At 38.5% G+C, this 25,987-nt stretch overlaps 4 protein-coding genes across 4 annotated transcripts in view; 3 read left to right on the forward strand and 1 right to left on the reverse strand.

Annotated features, from left to right (window-relative positions):
- The window catches only part of LOC134662430 (proton channel OtopLc-like), a 35,467-nt gene extending 29,373 nt beyond the window's left edge, over nt 1-6,094 (forward strand). The window contains exon 11 of the mRNA XM_063518650.1: nt 5,903-6,094. Coding sequence (XP_063374720.1) covers nt 5,903-6,088 — 186 coding nt within the window. The 3' untranslated portion in view covers nt 6,089-6,094. The remainder of the gene's footprint in view (nt 1-5,902) is intronic.
- A 4,175-nt stretch (nt 6,095-10,269) lies between these two features.
- On the forward strand, nt 10,270-11,983 carry LOC134662909 (RING-box protein 1A). The gene is made up of 5 exons (XM_063519214.1): nt 10,270-10,451; nt 10,538-10,565; nt 10,647-10,768; nt 11,150-11,235; nt 11,782-11,983. Exons 1-5 carry the CDS (start codon nt 10,359-10,361, stop codon nt 11,792-11,794), a joined length of 342 nt encoding a protein of 113 aa, XP_063375284.1. The 5' UTR covers nt 10,270-10,358; the 3' UTR covers nt 11,795-11,983.
- Nucleotides 11,984-16,827: 4,844 nt separating this feature from the next.
- Nucleotides 16,828-19,901, reverse strand: LOC134662454 (histone-lysine N-methyltransferase KMT5B). Its single transcript, XM_063518682.1, has 3 exons — nt 19,634-19,901; nt 18,998-19,327; nt 16,828-18,818 (listed from the first exon to the last, which is right to left on the reverse strand). Exons 2-3 carry the CDS (start codon nt 19,316-19,318, stop codon nt 17,013-17,015), a joined length of 2,127 nt encoding a protein of 708 aa, XP_063374752.1. The 5' UTR covers nt 19,319-19,327; nt 19,634-19,901; the 3' UTR covers nt 16,828-17,012.
- A 627-nt stretch (nt 19,902-20,528) lies between these two features.
- On the forward strand, nt 20,529-25,773 carry LOC134662910 (mitochondrial ornithine transporter 1). The gene is made up of 6 exons (XM_063519215.1): nt 20,529-20,642; nt 20,901-21,145; nt 22,150-22,296; nt 22,705-22,837; nt 23,626-23,823; nt 25,570-25,773. Exons 1-6 carry the CDS (start codon nt 20,576-20,578, stop codon nt 25,689-25,691), a joined length of 912 nt encoding a protein of 303 aa, XP_063375285.1. The 5' UTR covers nt 20,529-20,575; the 3' UTR covers nt 25,692-25,773.
- Nucleotides 25,774-25,987: the final 214 nt, after the last annotated feature.

Below are 25,987 nucleotides of genomic sequence, written 5' to 3' on the forward strand. Positions count from 1 at the left end.
TTAGTAGCATTGTCATTGAGACGCCTGTCTTACATGGAATACATATTAACTTTAAAGAAACACTACAATTTTATTAAGCTTTACCTTTAAGGTGTTTTGGTAATCCATCACCGTTTTGAGACTCTGCGTTAAGTTCGGCACATAAATGCAACTGCACACTCCTTACACTCTGTAAATATGCCGAAACTCTTTGTCTGGCATATCAAACGGGTTGCAAGCGTTTCTTAAAGCTATGCACGAGATTTTTCGACGCTTTGTTTCTTCAACAGCAGCCGCGAGTAGGAATAATAAAATTTGACTTCCCTGCAAATAAAATATTGACTATATTATATAAAGCGGAACATTGTAACTAATAACTCTCAATATAATCATAGAAAAACGGATATTTACCTGTAATTTGTATTTGTAATAGGTTTATTCACTAGTTTTGCTTTCACGACAAGGCTTATCGTCACCTAAGAAGCACTTAGATAAAATTAACTAAGTTGAACTGTCAAAATGGGATAATATGTCAAATTATCCAACCCCCATGTTATGCAAATTGTCTTCTGTCATCTACCGCTGTCAAATGTGGATAACTCCATATATCGTCTGCTACCATAGTATGCATGATAAAATCGTCGGTAACTAACGTTTTATTCACATATTTTATACCATATTGCGTGATAACTGCTACCGTGCTAAGCCCACAGCACAAGGGGACGACGGCTTGCATCGGTTCGGCTCCGGCCCAGGCGCCGGCGCTGCCGCCGCGCGCGGCAAAACCCAGCAACGCGTGTGCGGGCGCTGCGGCAAGGCGGGGCACGTCGATGGCAGGTGTCGATTCAAGCATTATTCGTGTGACAATTGTGGACAAAAAGGTCACTTAAAGGTAATGTGCAAAGTTAAAAGTGCAGTTGGTCGTGGGAACGGCAAGACAAAAGGTCAGTTACATTTTAACGATCCCGTAGACAGCGACAGCGATGCCAGCGACGATTGCCATTTTTATAATTTGGTAGCTAGCAATGAGGGTGACGACCCGTTTTACGTTTCTCTAAAAGTGGCAAACGTAACATGTAACTTCGAAGTAGACACGGGAAGTAGAATTTCGGCCGTTTCTGAACATTTTTATAAAAACCATTTTTCGAATATACCAATTCAAAATAAACAGTCAACATTTCGTTCATACATCGGTCACCCCATTCAACCAATAGGCTATATTATTGTCGATGTCGTTTGTGGCGATAATGTGGAAACACTTAAATTGTATGTGTTTAAAAACGGAGGACCGCCATTGTTGGGTCGAACATGGATCAGAAAGTTAAAAGTGTTATTCGATATTAATAATATTGCTGATGACGACTCAATGGCAAGATCCTTGAAAGATGAGTTCCCGGAGGTTTTTGCAGATGGGTTGGGGACATTTAAGTCAGAGTTAAGCTTGCATTTAAAAGATAAAACGCCTGTGTTTGTGAAGGCGCGCGCGCTGCCGATTGCGTTGCGCGAGCCCGTGGAGCGCGAGCTCGATCGGTTGCAGCGGGAGGGGGTAATCTGTAAAGTTGAGCGATCTGACTATGGCACACCGATCGTGCCAGTTGTCAAATCGAATGGCAGCATTAGACTATGCGGTGATTATAAAATTACTATAAATCCCTTATTGAAAGATTACCACTATCCTCTGCCGCGGATCGAGGACCTGTTCGCGGCGCTGGGGGGCGGCGAGCAGTTCACAAAATTAGATTTGTCTAATGCGTTTCAACAATGTTTATTGGACGAGCAGTCGCAGCCGATGACGGCGATAACCACTCATATCAGTACTTTTATTTATAAGCGTGTACCGTTTGGCATCAAATGCATTCCAGAAAATTTTCAGAAAATAATGGAAGAAACGCTGAGTGGTTTGCCGTCAACGGCTGTTTTTGCAGACGATATTTGTGTCACTGGCAAAGACAGGCCCACTCATCTGGCAAATTTAAGGGCGGTGCTACAAAGGCTCAAAGATAACGGTTTACGTATAAATTTCAGTAAATGCGCGTTTTTCAAAAACAGCGTTACATATCTGGGCTATAAAATTGACAAATTTGGGCTGCACACAGACGAAAAAAAAATTGAGGCCATTGTAGCAGCTCCCACTCCAAGTAATGTAACTCAATTGAGAAGTTTTATTGGACTCATAAATTTCTATGCTAAATTTTGTGTAAATATGAGTGATATATTGAAACCACTGTATGGTTTATTAAAGAAAAACGTTAAGTGGGAATGGGGTAACGACTGCGAAAGGGCATTTATAAAAATAAAAAAGGTTTTAAGCAGCGCTCCTGTACTGGCACACTACGACCCGTCGCGTCCACTAATTTTGTCAGTTGACAGTAGCTCGTACGGGCTGGGGGCGGCCTTGACACAATGTGGCGCGGACGGCTGCGAGCGGCCGGTGTGCTGCGCGTCGCGCACGCTCAGCGCCGCCGAGCTCAACTACTCTCAGTTGGATAAGGAGGCGCTCGCTATTGTGTTCGGTGTGACTAGACACCACCACTATTTGTACGGTAAGCGTTTTATATTGCGTAGCGACCATCATCCCTTAAGTTATATATTCGGCAAACATAAGGGAATACCAGTAACGGCCGCTAGCCGTTTACAGCGTTATGCCGTCAAATTAGCTGCATATGATTTTGAGATACAGTTTGTAAGGTCCACTCAAAACTGTTTCGCTGACGCTCTGTCTCGCCTTCCTCTAGGATCGACTGAGGTTCGATCTAGAACGAAGTGTCGTGAAGAGTTTAGTTACCTGCATTTCATAGAGGACAACTTTCCACTCAGTTTCAAAGATGTGAAAACTGAGACGTCGAAAGATTCTTTGTTGTGTAAAATATATGGGTATGTGATGTTTGGTTGGCCATCCAACGGTCTAAATGAAATTGAAAAACAATACATTAGCCGGAAAGACAGCTTGCACGTTGACCAGGGGTGTCTCGTGTGGGGATACAGGATTGTGATTCCTAAATCTTTACGTGAGAAGATTTTAAGAGAAATACACGACGGACACCCGGGCATCGTGAAAATGAAGCAAATAGCCCGTAACTACGTGTGGTGGGAGAACCTGGATGCCGACATCGAGCGCGTGGCGCACGAATGCTTGGCGTGCCGATCGCAGAGGCCCGTGGCGCCGGTGGCGCCGCTGCACTCGTGGTCGTGGCCAACCCAGGTATGGTCTCGTCTTCATATAGATTTTTTAGGGCCATTTTGTAGTGACTATTATTTGGTAGTTATAGATGCCCACTCGAAGTGGATTGAAGTTGAAAAAGTAAAAACCACCTCAGCGCCTGTGATAATCGGGCATCTAAGGAAAATGTTTGCTCGATTCGGTTTACCAAAAAGAATAGTCAGCGATAATGGGCCTCCGTTTTCGTCTTCGGAATTTGCCACATATTTGCTGCGTAACGGCATAAAGCATACGTTGATAGCTCCGTATCACCCGGCTAGTAACGGAGCCGCTGAAAATGCAGTACGCTCAATTAAACGCGTACTGAAAAAGGCGCAATTTGAAAACGAAGACCCACATGTCGCACTTAGTAGGTTTCTCTTCAGCTATAGAAATTCGGAGCAAACAACAACCGGGCGAGAGCCCGCGGTCCTGATGATGGGCCGGCGGCTGCGTGGGCGGCTCGATCTGCTGCGCCCGGACACCGAGGAGGCCGTGCGCGCCGCGCAGCTGACGCACGAGCAGCGCCGCGAAGGCGCGCTACGGGTCGCTGACCCCGGAGACAAGGTATTACTTAGAGATTATTCCAAGGCGGGGCGTAAGTGGCAGGAAGGGGTCGTGACAAAAAGATCAAGTCCGGTGTCATATGAGGTAAGAACGAGCGATGGGCGCACGCATAAGCGTCATGTTGACCAAATTTTGACAGGCAGTAAAACAAATAGCCTAAGGAAATCGCGCCATTCGCTCAGTCAGGTACCTGATGAGTCACCGGTAAGTCCTAACTGCCCTAAGACAACGTCGCACAGGCCTGTGGAAGACATAGATACAGAGGAGTTTTATGATAGTGTAGCGGCACACTCAGCTGACCCAGCATCGCCGGGTGCACGCTCGGGCTCGCCCGCACAGGTACCGTCCGCGTCAGTGCCCGATCGTAGTCCTCGTTTAAAGCGCAAAGCGGCTTTAAAATGCCTAGAAAGGTTACATAATGCCTAGTTGCAGTCGTTGCCCTATTATTATACTTGCACAGGTCATAAAACCTCCTAATGCTCCCAATACCTTACCTAATTAATAATTATTACCTCGTCATACTCGTAAAGTATTAAATACCTATGTACAGTTTAGAGAATTAACCTAGTTATTTAATTAATATGCATAACAAAAATAAACTTCAGGTACTAGAATGTCATGCAAAAGAAGAAATGCAATCTTCATTGTAATACCTATTTAGATAAGAACATAAACACGGAAATGTATGTGATACCTACATAAATATGTTGTCTCGACTCTTTGATGATAGAATTAAGATTCAATTTTGAATCATTTTAGTTAGTTGTGTTATCTTAGCACTTAGCAGGTATAACTGATATTCCTTTATGTGCAATATAATCTTGAGGTTAAACCTTAATGTGATGGGAATAAGGCAGATACTGGCATGCATGTCAATGTACCTGCCTTACGCCAGTGGTTTTATTATCTATTGCTGCATGTTGTTTACATCTCATATGAACAATATATTTTTTTTCGCATAATTTAAATATTACTTATACAGCATTTTGTATTAAGTATGTCTTTCGTAAATGCTACCATTTAAGTCTGTAACCTACCTAGGTATGTACATATCTCGTGCCTATGTAACTTGAGTGACACGAAAACATGTTTAGTCAGTATTGTACCTTTTACCTACTAACTTTTGTGGTAGTTACTAAATATAAATCGTTAGTTTTAGTAAATATTTAGGGGGGGAAAAGTGTTATGTATATGGGTTTACTATCTGTGCATTAAACGTCAGTCTATACCGGATCGTCTTGTTTCATTGACGCGCCTACCTACCTATACCGAGGGGATGCCGCGAAAACCTAAATTCGCAAATTGCGGAATCTTTCTCTTTTACTCCAATGTCCAATGAAGGCGTAATTAGAGTAACAGAGAAAGATCCCCGCAATTTGCGAATTTCGGTTTTCGCTGATAATACGCTAACTGGTTTTGGCTACGCTTGATCGCGTGTAGTATTCAACATTCAACGACTGTTTTCACTTGCAATTTACCAGACAGTACCAAGGTAGGTAATAGGTATCATGCTGACTATGCTGAGTGTTCACCTTTTTCAGTGTAGTACAAGTTAGTTATAAGTTTTTTCATTCTTCCTGTGAATGTATTGTATAACTGTGTACCTATGCTGAAATATATTCTAAATAATATTCTATTAGAATATTGACAATTGCTGAGAAAATATTTCTGTGTATTTTCCAAATTCAAGATATGAATAACGGGAGGCATATTTCATATTTCATTTATTGCATAATGCATATATAGTCATGAACATAAATTACATAATAAAATGTTACAGTTAAGTTGGGGACATATTTAGAGTCGAGATGAGATTAAAATAAAATTGGTAAGTAACCAGGTAACAAATTAGGTCTTACAAATATTTTAAAAACTGCCTCCTGGTAAATAATAAATAATGACAGAGTGTAGTATAAATTCTTATACCTTTAAACGAGCAATTCATGTTTATTTATTTATTTATAATGTATATTTCGGGGATCTCGGAAACGGCTCTAATGATTTTGAAGAAATTTGCTATATGGGTTTTCGGGGGCGAAAAATCGATCTAGCTAGGTCTTATCTCTGGGAAAATGCTCATTTTTGAGTTTTTATATATGTCTCCCAGATATTAATGATTGAAGTATACAGTTATAGGCGACATGGCTTTATTTACAGATGGAGTTTTACGGCGTGTGGGCCTGGACCCTGATCACCCACGTGTCGGTGCCGCTGCTCGTGTGCTACAGGTTCCAAGCCACGGTCTGCTTCTACGAAATATGGAAAAACTCTTATAAGAGGAAAAAAGAACTGCGCGACACCGATTTTGATCAAGTTGAATTAAAGACATATCACATAGCCTAGAATAAACCATTACGAGTACCTACACTAATTGATTGACTTTATTTTTAAATTTAATTGCTACTTAATCCCAATTTGTACTCCTTATTTTTAATTACTTTTAACAGTAAAAGGCTCCATCATAGCTGTTCAAATCACACAACCAACACACAACCCACCCAACCCACTTTGTCAGTTGAAAAAGGCGCGAAAAACAAATTTTCTATGATATTGAAATTCCTAGGTTATTGAAATTTACTTAAAGTGTGTCAAAGGACTGTCTGATTTCAAACAGAGAGAATCATACTATATATCTTTGTCGTATAGTTTTTTTTGTTCCTATTTACTGACAAATTGGTTTGACCATCTATAAATAACAATATATAGCTGGTCAAACAAATCTTGTCAGTAAAAAAAGGCGCGAAATTCAAATTTTCTATGGGACGATATCCCTTCGCCCCTACATTTTTCAAATTTGCCGCCTTTTTCTACTGTCAAGATCTGCGCGTTAAAAAAGCGCTTGAATCTGTCCGCACTCTAAATTCGATTTAACGACCAAGGCTTAAAGTCGAAAATCCAACAACGCTTGATAAAAAGCGCCACCGCTGTCATGTGAATACATCACATCTCATATATAGCTGGTCAACCAAATCTTGTCAGTAAATAGGAACCAAAAAAACTATACTCATCCTTTTCTTTTGGGTGCTAGTACTAGTGTAAGACAAAGATAGTATAAATCTCTCTGTCTATGTTTGAAATGGAACAGTCCTTTGACACACTATATATTTTATATTATACTACTCTTTGGAATACATACATGGTTAGAGTCTGGCTAATGAAAGTTGAGCCTGAGATTTATTTAAAACTTTTTATATGGCAACTTTTTTTCCTATCAAATAAGCTGTCAGTTTCAAGCTGTCATTTAATTTCATAGTAATTATATTGCCAGGTGCGGTTTTTATTGAAATTCCCGCGTTATCTCAGGCTCAACTTTCATTAGCCAGACTCTATCCATTTGAATCATTCAAACGCTTTTTCAACGAGCGTTAAAAAAGCTCTCTTGCGAATGGGGGCTTACATTTAGGCTTATTGTTCAAGCGTTATTTTAAACGTCAAACTTTTATGAGATTATGACTTGCACAGTTTGTGCTATCAAAATCGCTGTAGACTTACATTAGTCTAACTTATTGGGTCTAATTTTAGAAACTCGAATGAACCTTCGGTCTTGCTTCTTCTGGTACTATTGGCATTGGCAAATTGTCAGCAGGAAAGTTGAGGTAATTGATTGAATGAAACTAATATTATTATATCGTTATCGTTAGTAGGTATCGTTATCGTCTGTCTGTATAGCCCCATCCACACTCATGCGCGAAGCCGCGAACACGAATGTGGAGTCGATTTCGCAGATTTGAACCCTGAATGGAACCCTGTAATAAGGATGGCCTAGATAAATTAGACCTTATACAGGCTAAATGTTTAAGGATCATACTAGGTGCTATGCTTCCTTCTCCCAAAAATGGCATGCAGGTGGAAGGTGTTGAACCGCCGTTATCTCTACGCAGACAATACCTCGCCGACAGGTTCTTGATTAAAGCCAGCTCTTATAACAACCACTTGCTGCTTCCACGCTTGCGAGCACTGGCACTGGAGGTCACTGAAAACCGATATTGGACATATAAAGCCTTTCCCAGAATAGTAATTTCTTTTTCAAAATTAATTAATATTCACCCCAGTGTATACCAATCTGGTACTAACCCTTTATTTGAAGTGGCGTTTGAGACCTTAATATACTCACCAAAAGTTATATTAGATATAGGAATTTTCAAAAATGATACAGGGGCAAACAACAAACTCAATAAATTTTTGGAAAAATGGCAAGAATACTTACCGGTTTTTACTGATGCATCTAAGGTGGATCCTACAAGATGCGTGGGAGCAGCGGTGTGGATTCCTCGGTACAATATTGCCCTCCCATTTAAATGTCCTCCTCAAGCATCCATTTTCACCGGTGAGGCAGTTGCTATTCTTGAGGCGGTAAAATATGCAGACACACATAACATTAAAAAAACAATTATCTTCTCTGACAGCAGGAGTTGCCTGCAGGCAATTGTAGGCAACCAATTCAAATTTAAAGCAAAATTTCCATTGATCCTTGAAATTAAGGCTGTAAATGTAGGCTCGGATGGGTTCCAAGCCACTGTGGTATTAGAGGTAATGAGATGGCTGATATATGGGCAAAACAGGCGATTGAGATTGGATCAATAAAACAGGAAATTTACAGTACTGACCTGTTGAGTTGTGCCTATCTGATATGTTTGATTCATGGCAGGAACAATGGGATACCTCTAGATTAGAGACCGGTAAACATTATGGCTGTATACAACCTCGAATTACTCGAAAACCGTGGTTCTATCGATTCCGTACTTCTCCGAAATGGGTAATATCCACCATTTGTCGCTTACGCTTAGGCAAAGTATGTACCCCGTTATTTCTGGCTATGATTGGTGTCCGTGCGAATTCAATGTGTGAATGTGGGTTGGATGAGGGCAACTTGGACCACATCTTCTTTGCTTGTTCAAAATGTAGCTACTCGCTGTACGATGTATTACCCGAAAATGTTCCACGACCTATATGCTTTAGCTCGCTACTTTGTCACATGGATACTAAGCTAACTTCTATCCTAATTAAATATTTACAAACGAATAACATTAAACTCTAAATAACGTCTTATCTTTTCTAATTTAACTCGTTTAATTCATGTCAATTTATACTCTATATCTTTATCTATATTATATATATAAAGTATTCTTCTCTTCCACTTCCTTCATGTTGGCACTACTAACGTTCTGTCACCCGCTTCCCGCTTTTTTGCTAATTTTTGTATTCGTCATGTGTTTGTCTGTGATGTTCATAACAATTATTTGTTTTTAGGGTTTCCCAACTACATCCTTCCAAAAATACAAAATTATTATACCGAACATTCTCCTCACGTGTGAAAGTCAACACCGACATTGGCAAATTCACCCTGGGCAAAATTGCAGGGAGTAAGCCAGGAGAAAAAAAAAAAAAAAAAAAAAATATTGCCAGGTGCGGTTTTTATTGAAATTCCCGCGTTATCTCAGGCTCAACTTTCATTAGCCAGACTCTATCCATTTGAATCATTCAAACGCTTTTTCAACGAGCGTTAAAAAAGCTCCCTTGCGAATGGGGGCTTACATTTAGGCTTATTGTTCAAGCGTTATTTTAAACGTCAAACTTTTATGAGATTATGACTTGCACAGTTTGTGCTATCAAAATCGCTGTAGACTTACATTAGTCTAACTTATTGGGTCTAATTTTAGAAACTCGAATGAACCTTCGGTCTTGCTTCTTCTGGTACTATTGGCATTGGCAAATTGTCAGCAGGAAAGTTGAGGTAATTGATTGAATGAAACTAATATTATTATATCGTTATCGTTAGTAGGTATCGTTATCGTCTGTCTGTATAGCCCCATCCACACTCATGCGCGAAGCCGCGAACACGAATGTGGAGTCGATTTCGCAGATTTGCGAACTTGCCTCCACACTCTCGTTCGCGGCTTCGCGCCGCGATTCGCGCACGAGTGTGGAGGGGGCTTTATGGTCTGTAGTCAATCTGTAGTTCCTAAGCCCCCCCCAGACTATGTGCGTGAATCGCGGGCGAAGCCGCGAACGCGAGTGTGGATGGGGCTTTATTGCTAGAGGTCACTAAAGTAGTCCACAAAACATTCATGAAGACGTTTTAAAACTTGCCTTAAATAGGTTCAATTCAGTTTACGTCATTCTTGTCAATCATTATCTGTGGTATTGGGAAAATATCATGAATCTAGTATAACTGGATTGGGCATGAGTGGTGGGGATAACTGACAGAACGGGATAGTCTTATGTATCTTTCAGTAGGAGTAGCAGCGAAAGCGCTATTATTGTTTGTCCTTGTCACAGTCTCACATCTTGTTTTATTCCCCACCGTAAATTGACCACCGTGATTGGTCGAATTCATTTGTTGCCCACCATAACAAATAAATTCGACCAATCATAGCGGCGCAATGCGCGCGCTATGATTGGTCGAATTTATATGTTTTGTCCCTCACGGAGGCACGCGTAGACCACTTCTATAGAATGCTACCTTCTATGGAAAATATTGAAAGTATCGAAACCTTTGTCAGCCTCAAACAATCTACTCAATTTAGCAAGTCAACCCTACCGCCGTCAAACACAAATTGTTGTTCAGTTTTTATTCATTATTTCAAAGTTAACAAGGTATTTGTAAAATAGTATGGCTTCCGCGATGGATGTCGACGAAGAGGAAGTAGAGATGGCTTCGTCCAGTAGTGGCAAAGGCGACAAAAAGCGTTTCGAAGTCAAAAAGGTAAATCGCAGTATCATTGTACCAATTGGGTTTTGTCACTTTGTTAAAGACACAGTTTGCACTAACGACTTCTGTTTTTCTTTCAGTGGAACGCCGTTGCCTTGTGGGCTTGGGGTTCGTACAATATTTTTTAATCCAACACGTAACCTTAAATAATGTTGTGATAACAATGTGTTAAAAGTCTTTGTGTTTTAGATATTGTGGTGGATAACTGCGCTATCTGCCGCAATCACATTATGGATCTATGCATAGAATGTCAGGCTAACCAGGCATCAGCCACTAGTGAAGAGTGCACAGTAGCTTGGGGAGTCTGTAATGTAAGTTTCTTTTTTATTTAAACCTTTATTCTAAAAGATATTTGCTACTACAAAATAAAGGCCCTTTATAGTAATATCACTCATACATATCTTCATCCACACTATTTCCTGATAATTTATAAACCTTGTTCAAAAGTCCTTCATTTATCAGTGCCTCTACTGGACATGTAGCTATACTGTAAAACTTAAGATTTAATTGTTAACTTGCACAACAACAAAACAAAGCATTTAAAAACCTCAATATGGAACTGCACTAAACTAGCTTACTTTATTTAATTTAAAATTATTTAATTGTTATTAACTAGATACTGAGTAAAGATTTTAATCTGTTATTATTTATATTTCTTGAATTTAATCATATCAATTAAATGTTTTTTGCAGCATGCCTTCCACTTTCACTGTATTTCGCGTTGGCTGAAGACCCGGCAAGTTTGTCCTCTAGACAACAGAGAATGGGAGTTCCAAAAGTAAGTTTTTTTACAACTCACATGCAAATTGGATAATAATCAGTAGCGTAGCGTAGTGGGGGCGGGGGGGGGGGGGGGCACTTTTAGGGGGCGGCAAAATTTCAGAATATTTATTCTGAATATTTATTATTTATTATTGGTATTTACCAATAATATCGTATAAATATTTGAACTATTTCAGTCGCACTTATTATATTGAAATACGTAAGCTAGGGGGCGGCAAAATTTTCATCCGCCCCGAGCGGCCGAGATCCACGCTACGCCACTGATAATAATAGAAAGCTTTAGATACAATCTCCTTTACCCCTTGAAGAACTTTTGTCACAGAGCCAGTGTTAACTGTAAAAAGCAATGTTGACCTCAGTTTTTTTTATGTGATAGGTGCTTTCTGATATAGGCAAGTGATAAAACTGCAATTTTAGCTTTACTGACATTAAAGCTCCAACACACACACTAATATGATAGTAATAGTTCTCTGCAATTGATATGGATGTGAAATTCATGTATGTTAGCAATACCTACTCACCAGTGTAATATTTGTTCCAGGTATGGACATTAGATGTCGGCTGGTGGGCCAGAACCACAGACCTCCATGTGTAATAATGTTGGGTTTAAAATGTCAATATTTCATTAAGAATTCAATAAATTCACTTCTTCAATATTACAATATTTTGATTATTAATTCTTGGTATCTTGTAAACTTTTAATTTCTATTTGTAATAAAAATTGGAAAACATTATTAAACCAAGTAATGTTTATTTCATTAAAAAGTATCTATCAGTGAGCGATAAAGTATAAAATAAGTCTACTTGCTAAATCTAACAGGTTGAAAATCTGCTGCCGGGACAAGCAGGGAAGGGAAAGTGAAGGGTCCACTTCGCTTTCAGGTTTCAGGGTACTCGCGCGCCAAAGTGCCACGTAGCAGGTCTCAACACTCAATTGAGAGGAATTGTGAAACTGAACTACTACTTACTACAGGGAAAAAATAAAATTACTTTAAATATTTTACTATGAATTTATTGAATGCTTTTTCCTACTGTACTTTGATGTAAGTAGGTATCATCACATTTTAAATAACGTTAATACATTTCATTATTCAACGCGACTTCATTGTTATATTTACAAATTTGTGGTGTCCTTATTTCCTTCAATAATAATAAAATTAGCTGCTTGTGCATACAGCTGTCAAGTAAGCGTACTGCGCAGCTGGCAACCAAGCTTCCGTCGATCATAGATCACCAACTTACCACAATTGCAAAGTGCAATACAGTTTGGTTGCCACTTCCTACTACCTACATGGTCGCACGTAGCACACTACCAACCTCGCAGTGGTCGGAAACCTCGTTGCCAACCGTGTATTGTGTGTGTGTGTCAGATTGGCGGGTAGATCCCCAGGAATTTCAGCGAAATGTTTATAAATACTAAACGAAACTCTAAGCCATAGGCCCATTTCAAAGTCCAGCTGCAAATATCAGTCCCATTCTGCCAATCCAGCCCGCCGGGTTTGCCTTCTACATGGAAATGGGATGGCCTTCGTTTTGTTTCTTGAAAAGTATTTGGGTTTATACCTAAAATTAGTATATTTTATCACATTTTTATATACAAGTGAGTGGCAGTGCACCTACCTACGATTCCTACGAATCTTCATTACATTATATCTACATGATCTTTCTTTGGGTAGGAAAGATTCAAAATTGTATTTCTACGCCTACACAATGTTCGAAATAATTGCATAGGTACTTATTTCGAATAGGTAAACTATAACATAATAATATATTAAGCTATTGTAGAGCATTTGTCTTAAAAACATTAGTTTGGATAGTTTAGGGCTCTAATCTATATTACACAATACATTTTGTTCTTTTTTCTACATTCAGTATAATACGAGGGGCGACTGAAAATTAATGAAAGACTATTAAAGTAAATGTTAATTAATAATCGTTTGTAATGGCGGCAATATTTAAACTGCCAAAGAGTTGGGGGAAAAAGTAGCAGCGTTTTTCTTTATTTTCTGACTCAGGCCGCGAATATTTCAGCCTCCCCTCGTAACATAACAAAGTAGCTCCGAGTAGGACTTTACAAAATTAAATCTGACACTTTGCCAGAAACATACAGTGAGCAGCTTACACACAAGATGTCCGGCGAAAATCTAATAATCCCTTAAGAGCCCATCAACGTGCACAATAGCGCCACTGCTAAATAATCGTGATTATTTCAATTTAACGAAAGATATTTAAAAAAAAGGGGGCCGCTACGTACTGTCTCTTATATTAAAATACCTTCTGAATACATCAAACTAGTTTCTATGTTGCTGGATTCGTCAATCTATAAACTCAAAACATAAACGGCCGTTTTAACTTTGGACGCATAGATTGAAGAATCCAGCAACATAGAAACTAGTTTGATGTATTCAAAAGGTAACTTTAATACAAGACACAGTACGTAACGGCCCCCTTTTTTAAATATATTTCGTTAAATTTAAATAATCACGATTATTTAGCAGTGGCGCTAGTGTGCACGTTGATGGGCTCTTAATTAAAACATGATTTAAACAGGCCAGCGACTTGATTTCCAAGTAGTCATCTTTATTTCTTCCTATGCGAGATCTGTCTTCCAAATAAGCATTCTCTTCAAACTGTGGTATATAAATTATATAAATAAAACTAGAAACTATTCAAATTAAGCATGCAGATTGATATTCAACAAACAAAACCAGTAGTGCATTTACTTGAAGTTAATTCCAATGAAAATTACAGTATGTCTCCCACCATGGGGCTTTAAAAGTTTAAATGCAGAGGAGCCTACCGCGATCACCGAAGTTTGCAATATATCTTTCTCTTTTATTCTAATCAAGGCGTAGTCAGAGTGACATAGAAAGATGCCCGCAATTTGCAAACTTCGGTGTTTGCGGTAAGCCCTCAGGGCTCGATTCTACTCACTAAATCGAGCTGCTTTTACTATGGGACAAACCCCGAAATCGCGAGAAAAATGTTGTCTTTTGCATAGAAAACATGGACATCTGATCACGCAAAATGTATGAAAATGTTTTTTTCACACCTATTCAGAAAAGAGCTTTTTCTTCCCTGCTAGGAGGGATCAAAGTGGCACTTTTCCTCCCTGCTAGGAGGGATCAAAGTAACACCTTTCTGTTCTAGCACACTATTTTTATATTTTTTTGCACATTATTTGGGACATTGCAGGGCATATTTTGCACATTGCAGGGAAGAAAAAAGCTCTTTTCCGAATAGGTGGTGTGAAAAATATTGCGTTTCACTCGGGGGAAAATTTTGTTTAACCCTCGTGCTTTGAAACCCTCGCAGCGCTCAAGATTCCATTTTTCGAACCACTCGCTACGCTCGTGGTTCAATTTTGAAATCTTTCGCTTGCTCGTGTATCAATATTAGCACGACCGATTAAACAACAACTTTGCCCCTTGTAAAACAAATCTATCTAATACCTTTAAACGAGCAAGTCTTATTTATATATATATATATTTCGGGGATCTCGGAAACGGCTCTAACGATTTTGATGAAATTTGCTATATAGGGGTTTTTGGGGGCGAAAAATCGATCTAGCTAGGTCTTATCTCTGGGAAAACGCGCATTTTCGAGTTTTTATATGTTTTCCGAGCGAAGCTCGGTCACCCAGATATTAACTATTAAGCGGGATATACTTGATAAAAGGAATGCAATACATTAATTTGCCAACAAAATTAATAGTTAGGTATATGATTTACAAGGGGCAAAGTTGTTGTTTAACCTCTCCTCGTTCTAATTGAATTGATTGATACCAGAGGAAGCTAAAGATTATACGAGCGTAGCGAGTGGTCGGTAAAGTAGAATTTTGAGCGTTGCGAGGGTTTCAAGCCACGAGAGTTAAACAAACTTGTCTACCGACTGAAACACAAAAATGTTCACCACACCAACGCGAGGAAAATACTAACTGTAAAACATTACGAATCGAATCCAAATGAGCGCTATTAAATATTTATCGTTCAAAATTATCACTTTAAAGTTTAAAGTCAATTTTACCAACCAACATGAAGAAAAAACTCAACATTTCCTTCAAATTACTTGGAACCTCTACTGGATAAAATTCTAATCAGTTTTTCAAGAATAAAGAGAGCCTTTACGAGCTGGTGTGGTGAAGTTATTAAAGGTTAAGTAAATGCCGCCGAATGTCTACACACTTTAGTATCTACAACTTTTAAGTTACTTTCACAGGTCTGTGAAAAGCGTCAAGAATACTAAAAAATACAGATGAGTTCAGCGGCCTCTTCTGTACCTACAACAAAACATGATTACATATTTTCGCAGTACAGCACAGCTGAATACTTTACGGAATTTAAATTGTACGACACGACAGGCAGGAATCTAAACATAATAATATATACAGGTAAGTATTTGGACTTTGGTTGGCGTAATTTTATATGGAAGTACTGGAAATCCTCAGAAGAAAACTCAGGTGATATTCTATTTTGGGCGTTTTTTTTTAGTTGTTCCCTACACTTTTTTTTCAAATTTTGGATTTTTTATGTTATTTCTACTCAGAATCATGAGCTCTTTCTATCCTAATAGGAGAAAAAAAGTGTCCTAAGGTTTTTATTTCCATTCCGTCACCATTTTTCATAGACTTTGTATAGCGCTCGCGGAATGGAAAGACCGAAATATGTATGAAAATTTTGGGACACTTTTTCTCCTAGTCAATAGTCAAAATATACTTTATTCATGTAGGCCTAGAAACAAGCACTTATGAATCGTAACATACTTATAAATTATCTTAAGCTAATTATCAGAGCAATTTATTGATGTTATTATTCCATAAGAATATTGAATAGAAAGAGCTCGTGATTCTGAGTAGAAATAACATAAAAGATCCCAACTTTGAAAAAAAAGTGTAGGGAACAACTTTAAAAAAACGCCCTTTTGCACCATTTCTACCTAAGCATAACAATAGGGTATTTGACTACTAGTCAAATCAGTTTCTTTTTTCGATCTGTCAAAACTATTTTGCTACTATGGGATTTATATGAAACACTAGCATGTGACGTTACAATCAAATTACTACTCTTTATAGTTTTATACGAGTTTTAAAATAGAAGTTGTGTTTAAAAAAAAAAACTGCTGTCTAAGTTTCTCTATTAATCTTTTGGTGTTTTATTTCATGCATGGCGTAAAATACTTAATTTATTTTAAATACAGTCAAATACCCTATTGCAGAAAATATGCTTTCAACAGCAATTCTTAAATTTACACGCGTATTAATAAAATAACCTTTTAAATCTTCTATAACATTAGGTACCTACCTAAACATTCCTACGAATTGATTTAGATTTTTTTAAACTCTTATGAACAATTAAGAAGAAGTAGCAACCCTATTGTTGGCAACCAAAGTATCAGACACTTGCACGTTTGCCGGATTGTAACCATTGTTACCTCGAGACAATATTACTATTAGTAAAAGTGCCCACAGTGGGGTTGCTTACCCTAACTCAAAATAATACAACTTATTTCATGTAACAAGACAGAAGCAAAACAAAAAAAATTGGGTAAGCTAAAATATTACCTGAGCTAATGAAATAACAAGATGTAGAAATTTACATTTTAATAAATATTTCATTGGAATTATTAAATAAAAAACTGATGCCTATCACACAATACAATCAGAAGTACACATCACAAAATAAATACTAGATAAAATAATCCTAGTCAGTGTCAATTAAACTAATAATTGAATAATAACGGTGGAAATATATACCCATATGCTAAACGCGGCTGTCAGTCGGCTGATATAGCGGTAGGTAAATCAATTGTACGGCTTTCGTTGCCAAAAATTAATCGTAAGCGTTTCATGGGTGGCAGTGGACGGACAGGGCTATGCTTGCGATGGCGCTCTTTTGACCGACGCCGTTTCTTCAAACGTCGCACTGTGTCTGGGTCCACGCCCTCTAGCCTTAGCACCTCATACTCAGGGACATCTGTAGAGTTCCCGCAGTCCATCACCTCCTCTACCACAGGACTTCTCTTCACTCGTAGGGTTAACTTCAGTCCTCTGCGTGGCGGGGTACAAGGACATTCACTAGACTTGTTTGAGTTATCTGCTAGCCAGGGTGGCCCCGAGTCAGATTCTTTTTTACACTCTTCAATACTATTGGATAATTCTACTGTGTTCTTGTTCATTTTACTGTCAATAGGCTCACTTGGGTTAACATTTTCTCTAAAGTCATAAATCTCACTTTTCATACATTTATTATCACTTTCACAGGGTACATCAATGTTTTGTTCTTTCTCTTTACCATCGGACACATTTTCTGGACAGTCTAATTTGACGTCAGTCTGGTTGACTGCTTCAGCTTCATGTGGGGGAGATTTTTTCGTATCAGATTTGACCTCGGTATTATCTAAAACAGTTTTAGTGACATCACCATGGCAGTCATCTCTCACAGTCTCATTATGCTCGCCAAATGAAGTGTCCGTTTTTATTTCTGCCTCTGTTGTTTCAAGTGGAGTAGAAATATGAGGATGATCTTTAGGTGTGTTCATGTTTTTCCCCAGCTTTGATTCTGAACTTTGTTTTGTGATGTTTTTGGTTTTAGAGCAAGCAGACTGGGTGCCACTATCAAGCAGTCTTCTGTGACTACGTAAGACAATACCTGTATGAGAATCCCGGCTGCTTCGTGAACTAGTGGCGCTGCAGCAGCGAGAGGGAGGAGCGCGGCGTGATACGGCACTAGCGGTGGCCGCAGCACCCGTGCTGGTAACAGCGGACGGGGCGGCGGGCCGACCGCTGTCTGTACGCCGCCGCAACCGTTCACCGCGACTGGACGCTGAAGACTCCCTGCTACCTTGAGCTTCTTTATGAATAGACCCATCAACAACATCAGCAATGCACCCCTGAGCGATCAAGAGCTCTGCATCATATTTTGTTAAGCCCTTTTGTTTCATTTCTTTCATACTTAAAGGTGATACTATATTAGAATCTTGCTGTTGAGATATTCGAGTTTTACCAGTATTTTTCCCATTCACAGTTTTTTGCCCTTGTTTAGCTTTTGTTCTATTAATTCTATTATCAGTTTCTCTAAATCTGTATCGGGTGGCTTGCTCATCACTGTCCCGGCTTTTAACAGAAAAAGCCCCTTTGCCTCGTCTCTCACAAGTTTCACACTCACAAAAGCAATTGCCATTGCCAAAGAAATCTTCACCATAAAAGCAAGTTATCTCCTCCCCCACTTCAATATCTCTCAAAACACGGACAAAGGCTTTGCCTCTATCTGTGGCTTCGAAGGTACAATTAGGCCTACAGTCGTGATTGATATAAGCTGCAGGACCAAGCCACAATTGTGCACAATTCTTTCTACAGCTGTACATAACTGAAAAGTCATTTTTTCCAGAATGAAGTAGTTGTTTTTCTTCTTCTTCTGTCATTTCTGCAATACATCCAACAAGGAAATCTATTCTCTCATGTTTAAAAAATTTTTTGGTTGTGGATATCTTGGCCCCAACCTGATCTTCTAATGTGTACCTATAACAGGGCTCTATGACAAACCCTGCTTTTTTGTCAAAAACTCGCAAGTAACGGTAAATCTGAAATATAAAAGAAAACACTTAAATTTTTGTGATAGTTCATGAACATGATTATCAAGTGCACTTATATTATTAAAGTCATAAAATTCACATCCAAAAAGTAAGGTAAATTCAGCAACATATCAAATTTAGTTCCTATTTATAACTACTTTAATACCAATAAAACTGTAAATACTAACATGTTCTCTAAGTTTGTTTTGTTGATGTTTATTTTTGCTAAAATGCCTAGGCATCCAATCTCCATTTGCTAGTTTAGTATAAGCTTTGTTGTAGTCTTGAGTCTGTATAAACTCTTTAATAATGTTTTTCAACTCTTCTTTATTCATTTTAAGAGGTCTGTAACGAATATTCATTTTGTGTGTGGTGATGCCCAGGTAAGGATCCACTATGAGTGCAGTCGCCAGGTCATCGTACTCGGACAGCTCGCGCGGTGTCATGCCCATGGGTTGCATTTTGTGGAGAACTTGCCTCCCTGGATAGGTGGCTGATCCAACAACCATCCTGAATACCTGCACAACAAAGGACGCCAGTTTACTACCTTCACAAGATTGGCATCTCACGTGCACACAAAGTTGTTTCACTGAGAACTTGACGGGGATAATAAATGCTTTTGTTTTCACTGAAGTATTCTCACAGGCCCACAGTTGCCCAGGCTCATTATTTCTAATATAATAAAAGGACAAACATGGCCGCCAAGCACGAAACCCGAAAAACGACACGTCAAAATTTTTACTTCTACGCTCTTATAACTCATAGCTACGAAACGGCTGGGACAATTTAGATAGATGAATAATTACGCTTTCAGTGACACTCACTTATATCATTGAATAGACACAAAAATCATGTTTATTTCCTAAGTAACTTCCACCTGTACATAAGCACTTCTAAGACGCGTTAGCCCGCTAGGTTATTTACATAAATTATACATAACAAAACTTGTAATTTCCATTCATCTTTTTATACTTTCATCTTTGTTAAACGTGAACAAAATATAATATAAACGCATTTATATTTTATACGAGTCTTTATGAAAGCTGAAAAACAACCATGTTTTCTTGCAAGCGATTCTTCGCTCGTTCATTCATTTATTTGATTTTATTTTAGAGTATTTACAAAGAATGCTTAAGGTATGAATCGAAACTTTCAGGTTTTACTAATCAGACGCATTTCGTTCAAATTTAATATGAGAACAAAGTTATTATAAATAAAAAAACACTCAATCTCAACAAAATACAATAATGTTTCTATCGAACAATAACAGTACTTTTGAAATATAAAAATCCGTACATATCTTCATAAATGTGCAGCAACGGACCATTTCTATTGGCTACATTTTTCGGAATCTTTGTGAAGATGTTTGAGCTGCAATTAAAAACACGGCTAGTTTGAGTTTGTAACATGTTTGCAATCATTACGTCAAGATTGTCAATGTCAACTCAATATTGTAAAAAAAAAACGAAATGAAATCACATGCATTTCAAAATAAGCTAAGTTTATTGAAAATTATAAATTAAAAGAAATAAATTACAATTCCACGAATTTTAATATACATTATAATAATTTTTAAACTAATGTTTGTAGTTAACAATTTAAGATACCTATACCTATAGTGTGCTCGAAAGAAGATAACATTATTATACCTACGTCGAGTATTCTTATCTATTTAATATGAATGAAGACTTTGTTACTCACGCACTGATATAAAACAAGGATAAGCTCTAGAATTTCTGTCAGAAATATAAATTAATTTCTGAATCATGGCCCACTCCTCAGGGTCTGGAAATTTTAAAAATGGTCTTATTGATTTCACAGCTGGATCTTTGGGTAAGCACCATCCGTAACACCACGTGAACAATAACATCTGTTGCATCATGCATCATTGACTTTAAAAAGTTCAAAATTAATTTAGAACAACTTACAAAGTTAAGAAGAATGATCTATGTAAAATAAAAATAATGATATGAAGTACCTTGTTTGCAATACATCATTTTTAATTTAAAAAATCACACAATGAGTGAGGTAATTAATTTTGATAAAATAGGGATAGTCCTAAATCCTACATGATTATTTTTTTTCTTGCAGGGGGGGTTGCTGTAGTATATGTGGGGCAGCCTCTCGACACAGTGAAAGTAAAGATGCAAACATTCCCACAGCTGTATAAGGGCATGTACAACTGTCTGAAAATAACCCTGAAGAATGATGGGATTGTTCGAGGCCTCTATGCTGGAACCACACCAGCAATAATGGCAAATGTTGCAGAGAACTCGGTTCTTTTTGCTGCTTATGGTTATTGTCAGAAATTTGTGTGCCGTCTTACTGGTACTGAGGTAAACATGTATAATATTTATTTGTAAAGTTTTCATTTAAATTGCTGATAATTTACTACTGCAAAGGTTAACACTTTCAGTGCTGTGAATAAGAATTTCTAAAGTGTCTTGGCAGCAACCATGCGATTTTTTTTGCTTATAGGATCACTTTTTTGTCCGTCCGTCCCTTTATCTCGGGAAAGCTTGGAGGTCTCATGTTGAAATTAAAACCATTTACTTAGGTCTACACACCTACAGTACCTTGAAGCTGAAACCTCTTAGAAAACGTAATAAAAAAGATATAGCCATATATGCCGCAAAAACGTATATTTCGACACTCAGGGGAATCCAAATTTATAGGGTACTTCTCGTTGACTTAGAACTATGAAATTTGGCAAGCAAAATTGGCATAAACTACAAGAACAGGGAAAAATCTAAAAATTTGTAAAAAATCAAATTAAAGTAAGTCAAATAATATATGTACGGAACCCTCGATGGGTGAGTCGGACTCACACTTGTCCAGTTTTTTTTTATTGACTTTGGCTTCCTGCTGAATGTTTTGTTTATTTAGTCAAAGGTTTTGTTGCATAAAAGGAAAACTTAAAATTTAAAGGCAGTTTGGTACTATAAGGAATACAACTATAGCTGGTCAAGCTAATCTTGTCAGTAAAAAAAGGCGCGAAATTCAAATTTTCTATGGGACGATAATATATCCCTTCGTGCCTACATTTTTCAAATTTGCCGCCTTTTCTACTGACAAGATCTGCTTGATCAAGTATAGTGATTACTATTTGTCAATCAGAATTTAAAAATAGCTATTTGGTCTGACTAATAGGCGCGGATTACCGCTTGTTCTGTGTGGCCCTGCCTAATAGGCAGCAAGTTCAACTTGCCGGAATATTGCAATGCCATAGTTATTGCATTTTATATTTTATCTTTGTGTTAAGATTAAAAAAATAAGTAAATATCATGTTTTTTTAATGTAGTCTTATACATATCTGAGCATTTGTACTCATTTGTTTCAGAGTGTAGAGCAGCTGTCAGCATTTGGAAATGCTTCGGCAGGGTTCCTAGCAGCATTTTTTTCATCATTCACACTGTGTCCGACGGAGCTCATCAAGTGCCAGCTGCAAGCTATGCGGGAAATCAGTGTGCAGGGCGCCCAAACAGCTGTATGGTGAACACTTTTTTGGGTATTTTTAACTTATTTGACTGATATTCCTATGGAATGTTAAATGTAACATACAGAATGTTTTATTCATATGCATTGCATACCTGAAAATCTTTTGAAATACAAGCAAATTTCAGTTTATTCCCTCTAAAATAAAAATACTACTGTAAAACAAAAATATTTTCATTAAAAAAATAAATGAGTTGATAGTGAGTGCTGCATTCCATACAAAAATTTAAATCGCCATATTCGCCATTACTGCATTTGCATTTGCAAAGTACCTATTACCTATTGTTATTGTATTAGCTGTAAATATAAACAGTATAATTGCGTATTCAAATAGATGATTATTATCAAGTTAATATTATCATGTTTATGCATAATTAACCTTACGTGTTATCTGTTGAAGGTCAAAATCACACCAATACAACTTACGCAGCAAATATTTCGTCAATACGGCATTCAAGGCCTCTTCCGGGGTTTGGTGCCAACCATCATGAGGGAGATGCCTGGGTACTTCTTTTTCTTTGGTGGATATGAAGGTACTAATAAATTATCATATTGTTTTACTTTTTTAGAGTCCCGTAGCCAAAATGGCAAATCTGAACCCTTATAGGTAGTTTCGTCGTGTCTGTCTGTTTGTATGTCACATAATATATTTCACTCGAAAGGTAAAAGTAACTAATATTTAATGAATTTAAAAAAAAGGTATATTTTGTTAGCTGCTACTTAGTTTCAAATGTATATAGCAAAACTATAGGTACTATAACTATGTACCTTGTAAATACTACTTAGTTAGAAGAACAAGTCTCAATGAGGATCTTTTACGAATAAAGGCTCTGGACGCAGGGCCGGATCCAGGGTAGAGCGAGTGGAGCGGCCGCTCTATAGGTGCCGGATGGCAAGGGGGGCGCCGAAATGGCAAATGAGAAAAAAAGTTTTAAAAGACGCGAGTGTGTCGAGGGAGAGGGGGGGGGGTGGAAAATACGCTTGAAAACTTCAACGAAGGGCGCCAAAACCCGATCTCGCTCTACCCTGATCTAGGGCTCGGGCCGGCACTGTCAGGACGAATAAAAGAAGAAGGAAGGCCGATTATGTCCATACAAAATTGCAATCCACCAATATTCAGCGCCATCTATTGAACGGAAATTGAGTTAATTGAACCTAAGCTAAAATTGATAGAACTGAGACGCTGCGTTAGTGACTGGCAATAGTCTGATTACTGGACGAACGCGATTTTGTTTAGACATTGTCAGTCTTCTTGTTTATTCGGACACGATAAGTCTGTTATTTCTTTGTTCCGAATACATGTTTGTATTATTGTTATCAGGTACTAGGGAACTCCTGACGAAGCCCGGGCAGTCCAAGGACGACATCGGGCCGCTGCGCACGATGGTCGCGGGCGCGGCGGGCGGGCTGGTGCTGTGGACCGTCATCTTCCCCTCCGACGTCATCAAGTCGCGCGTGCAGATCTCCAACAAGAGCCAGCGGTTCCTCGCCGTGGGGCTCGAGATCGTCAAGCAAGAAGGTCGGTCTCTTATGCACGGTTGCACCAAACTGTTCGTATCGTTAAAGAGTTCGCTAAATTTTTATGTATGGAAAGTTTGATAGTAAAGCGCCGGGGCGCGCCGGCTGACGTTAATCAGTCTGTCAAATGTGGTTGGTGCAACTGGCCCTTAGTCTGACTAGCGACTAGTAATAGACCGCGGGCGAGGAGCATATAGTCAGTCATCGCCTCCCGGCTGATACTTTGTCAGATGATAGTTTAGAACTTGAGATGCTATCATGGACAAAAAAAATGGCAGCCGGTTATATCGCGGTGGAAAGACCGTCAGTTGATGACATGAACATGTAAAAAAAAATGTCAGTCATCGCCTCCCGATTGATATTGTGTCAGATGATAGTTTAGATGCTATTATATTATAAATTAAAAAAGACGTGAGCCGGTTGTATGTCAGTGGAAAGACCGTCAGCTATCCACATGAACATGTAAAAAACTGAGAACCTCCTTTTTTTTAAGGCGGTTAAAAATACGCGCCTTACCACTTATGCCCGCAAAGTATGCGTAATCGTAATACGTTTATTGAAACGCCTGATAAAATGCTACAAGCAAAGTTTTATGAGTTTAGTTACTATTATAAACAGGTGCTTATATTTAACATGTTCTGGCGATCAGCTGACGTTCTTTCCACCGCGATACAACCGGCTGACGATTTGTTTAGCTCACAATAGCATCTAAACTATCATCTGACAAAGTATTTGATACTTTGACAATGGCGATGACAATTTTTTTTACGTGGTTGGGTGGCCGTCATTCCTCAACCGACCAACGGAGCGGCAGCTGACGTCCACGAGGGATCATCACACATAGCCGTTAACCACTATACGAGTTATCGCCCGGGACTCGGGAGGCGATTGGTCATGGAAATCTGTTCCTGGCTCGCGGTCTATAAATAAGTAAATACAATGAAAGCATTTTATGCATATTCTTATTTAGTGTCGCCATCTAGTTTAATATTTTTTAAACCTTTTTAAGGGCTCAAAAAGCTTTATTAATGTTTTAAAGATACTTCTGTGACTATAACTGCAGTCAGTCAAGTCCAAGTTTACATTTTGAAATTATAAATAGCAGTAGGATGGGTCTCTACTTATTGTTTCCCAAATAGTTTTAAGCTGTTTTAAGCCATAATGTATTGTTTGCCCGCATTTTCGTTAGTCATAAGTAATTCATTTTGTTCAGAAACGCGTCACTTTTCAGGATTGTCACAAAACAAACCTAACCTAACCTATCTATAGGATAACCTAACGAAAATCCTGAAATGTTAACAGTTTTAGTTTTATGACTAATGATAATATATTATGACAAACAATACATTATGACTTAAAACTTTATGGGAAACAACAGGACTCCCAGTAGGATGCCAGTTTTCCTACGCAAATAACTAAAATGTATATGATATCTACAACATCTGCCATGACATTTATCAAAACTACCAACATAGGTAGTTGCAAAGTCGCCACTCTCAGACAAGTCCAGGATGATGTGCAAACCTATACCTACTTGAAAATAATGTAGGTAGTGGTGTTTTAAGTAACATTATTACTTGATCTCAGTACAGAGGTGACATCGTCACTGTGTGACGCACCCCTTAAAAAAACGATTTCCCCGGCGTTGTATGGGACTACTTACTTACTATAGACTCTAAATTTCACTACAACGAGATCAGAACTGCGGAGCCTAAGTCGAGGAAATGTATTAGAATTCCTTTTGCAGGCGCCCTTGCGCTGTACAACGGGCTGAAGCCGACCCTGGTCCGCACCATCCCCGCCACCGCGGTCCTCTTCCTAGTCTACGAGTACTCCAAGAAGCTGATGCACCAGTCGTTCGGTGACTAAACAGAAACGTGACTACGGGTATGTGTGGAGGACTTTGATACTTTAGTTATTATCTATGACCAAAAACTGTTGGAGAGGATTATGGGTAAAATTTTAACGATTAAGACAAATGTTTTTAAAATACTGTTAAATATATTAAAAACGGGTCACTCACGTATTTTAAGTCGAAAAACGCTCGACATGTTTCACTCCGTACCGAGAAGTGTCATCAGGAGCTTGCGTTTACGGTGACGGACCGGCGCAGACTGCGGGGAGCTCCTGATGACACTCCTCGGTACGGAGTGAAACATGTCGAG

Source organism: Cydia amplana, chromosome 3, assembly GCF_948474715.1.
Source record: "Cydia amplana chromosome 3, ilCydAmpl1.1, whole genome shotgun sequence".
Lineage (NCBI taxonomy): Eukaryota > Metazoa > Arthropoda > Insecta > Lepidoptera > Tortricidae > Cydia > Cydia amplana.

Bases quoted from the DNA above. Each gene is read 5' to 3' on its own strand.
- LOC134662909 (XM_063519214.1), top strand. From the start codon at position 10,359: ATGGCTTCCGCGATGGATGTCGACGAAGAGGAAGTAGAGATGGCTTCG. The intron at 10,452-10,537 runs GTAAATCGCAGT...TTTTTCTTTCAG, and splicing joins AGCGTTTCGAAGTCAAAAAG to TGGAACGCCGTTGCCTTGTG. The intron at 10,769-11,149 runs GTAAGTTTCTTT...TGTTTTTTGCAG, and splicing joins TAGCTTGGGGAGTCTGTAAT to CATGCCTTCCACTTTCACTG.
- LOC134662454 (XM_063518682.1), bottom strand. From the start codon at position 19,318: ATGGTTGTTGGATCAGCCACCTATCCAGGGAGGCAAGTTCTCCACAAA. The intron at 18,819-18,997 runs GTTAGTATTTAC...TTTATATTTCAG, and splicing joins AAAACAAACTTAGAGAACAT to ATTTACCGTTACTTGCGAGT.
- LOC134662910 (XM_063519215.1), top strand. From the start codon at position 20,576: ATGGCCCACTCCTCAGGGTCTGGAAATTTTAAAAATGGTCTTATTGAT. The intron at 21,146-22,149 runs GTAAACATGTAT...CATTTGTTTCAG, and splicing joins GCCGTCTTACTGGTACTGAG to AGTGTAGAGCAGCTGTCAGC. The intron at 22,297-22,704 runs GTATGGTGAACA...TATCTGTTGAAG, and splicing joins TGCAGGGCGCCCAAACAGCT to GTCAAAATCACACCAATACA.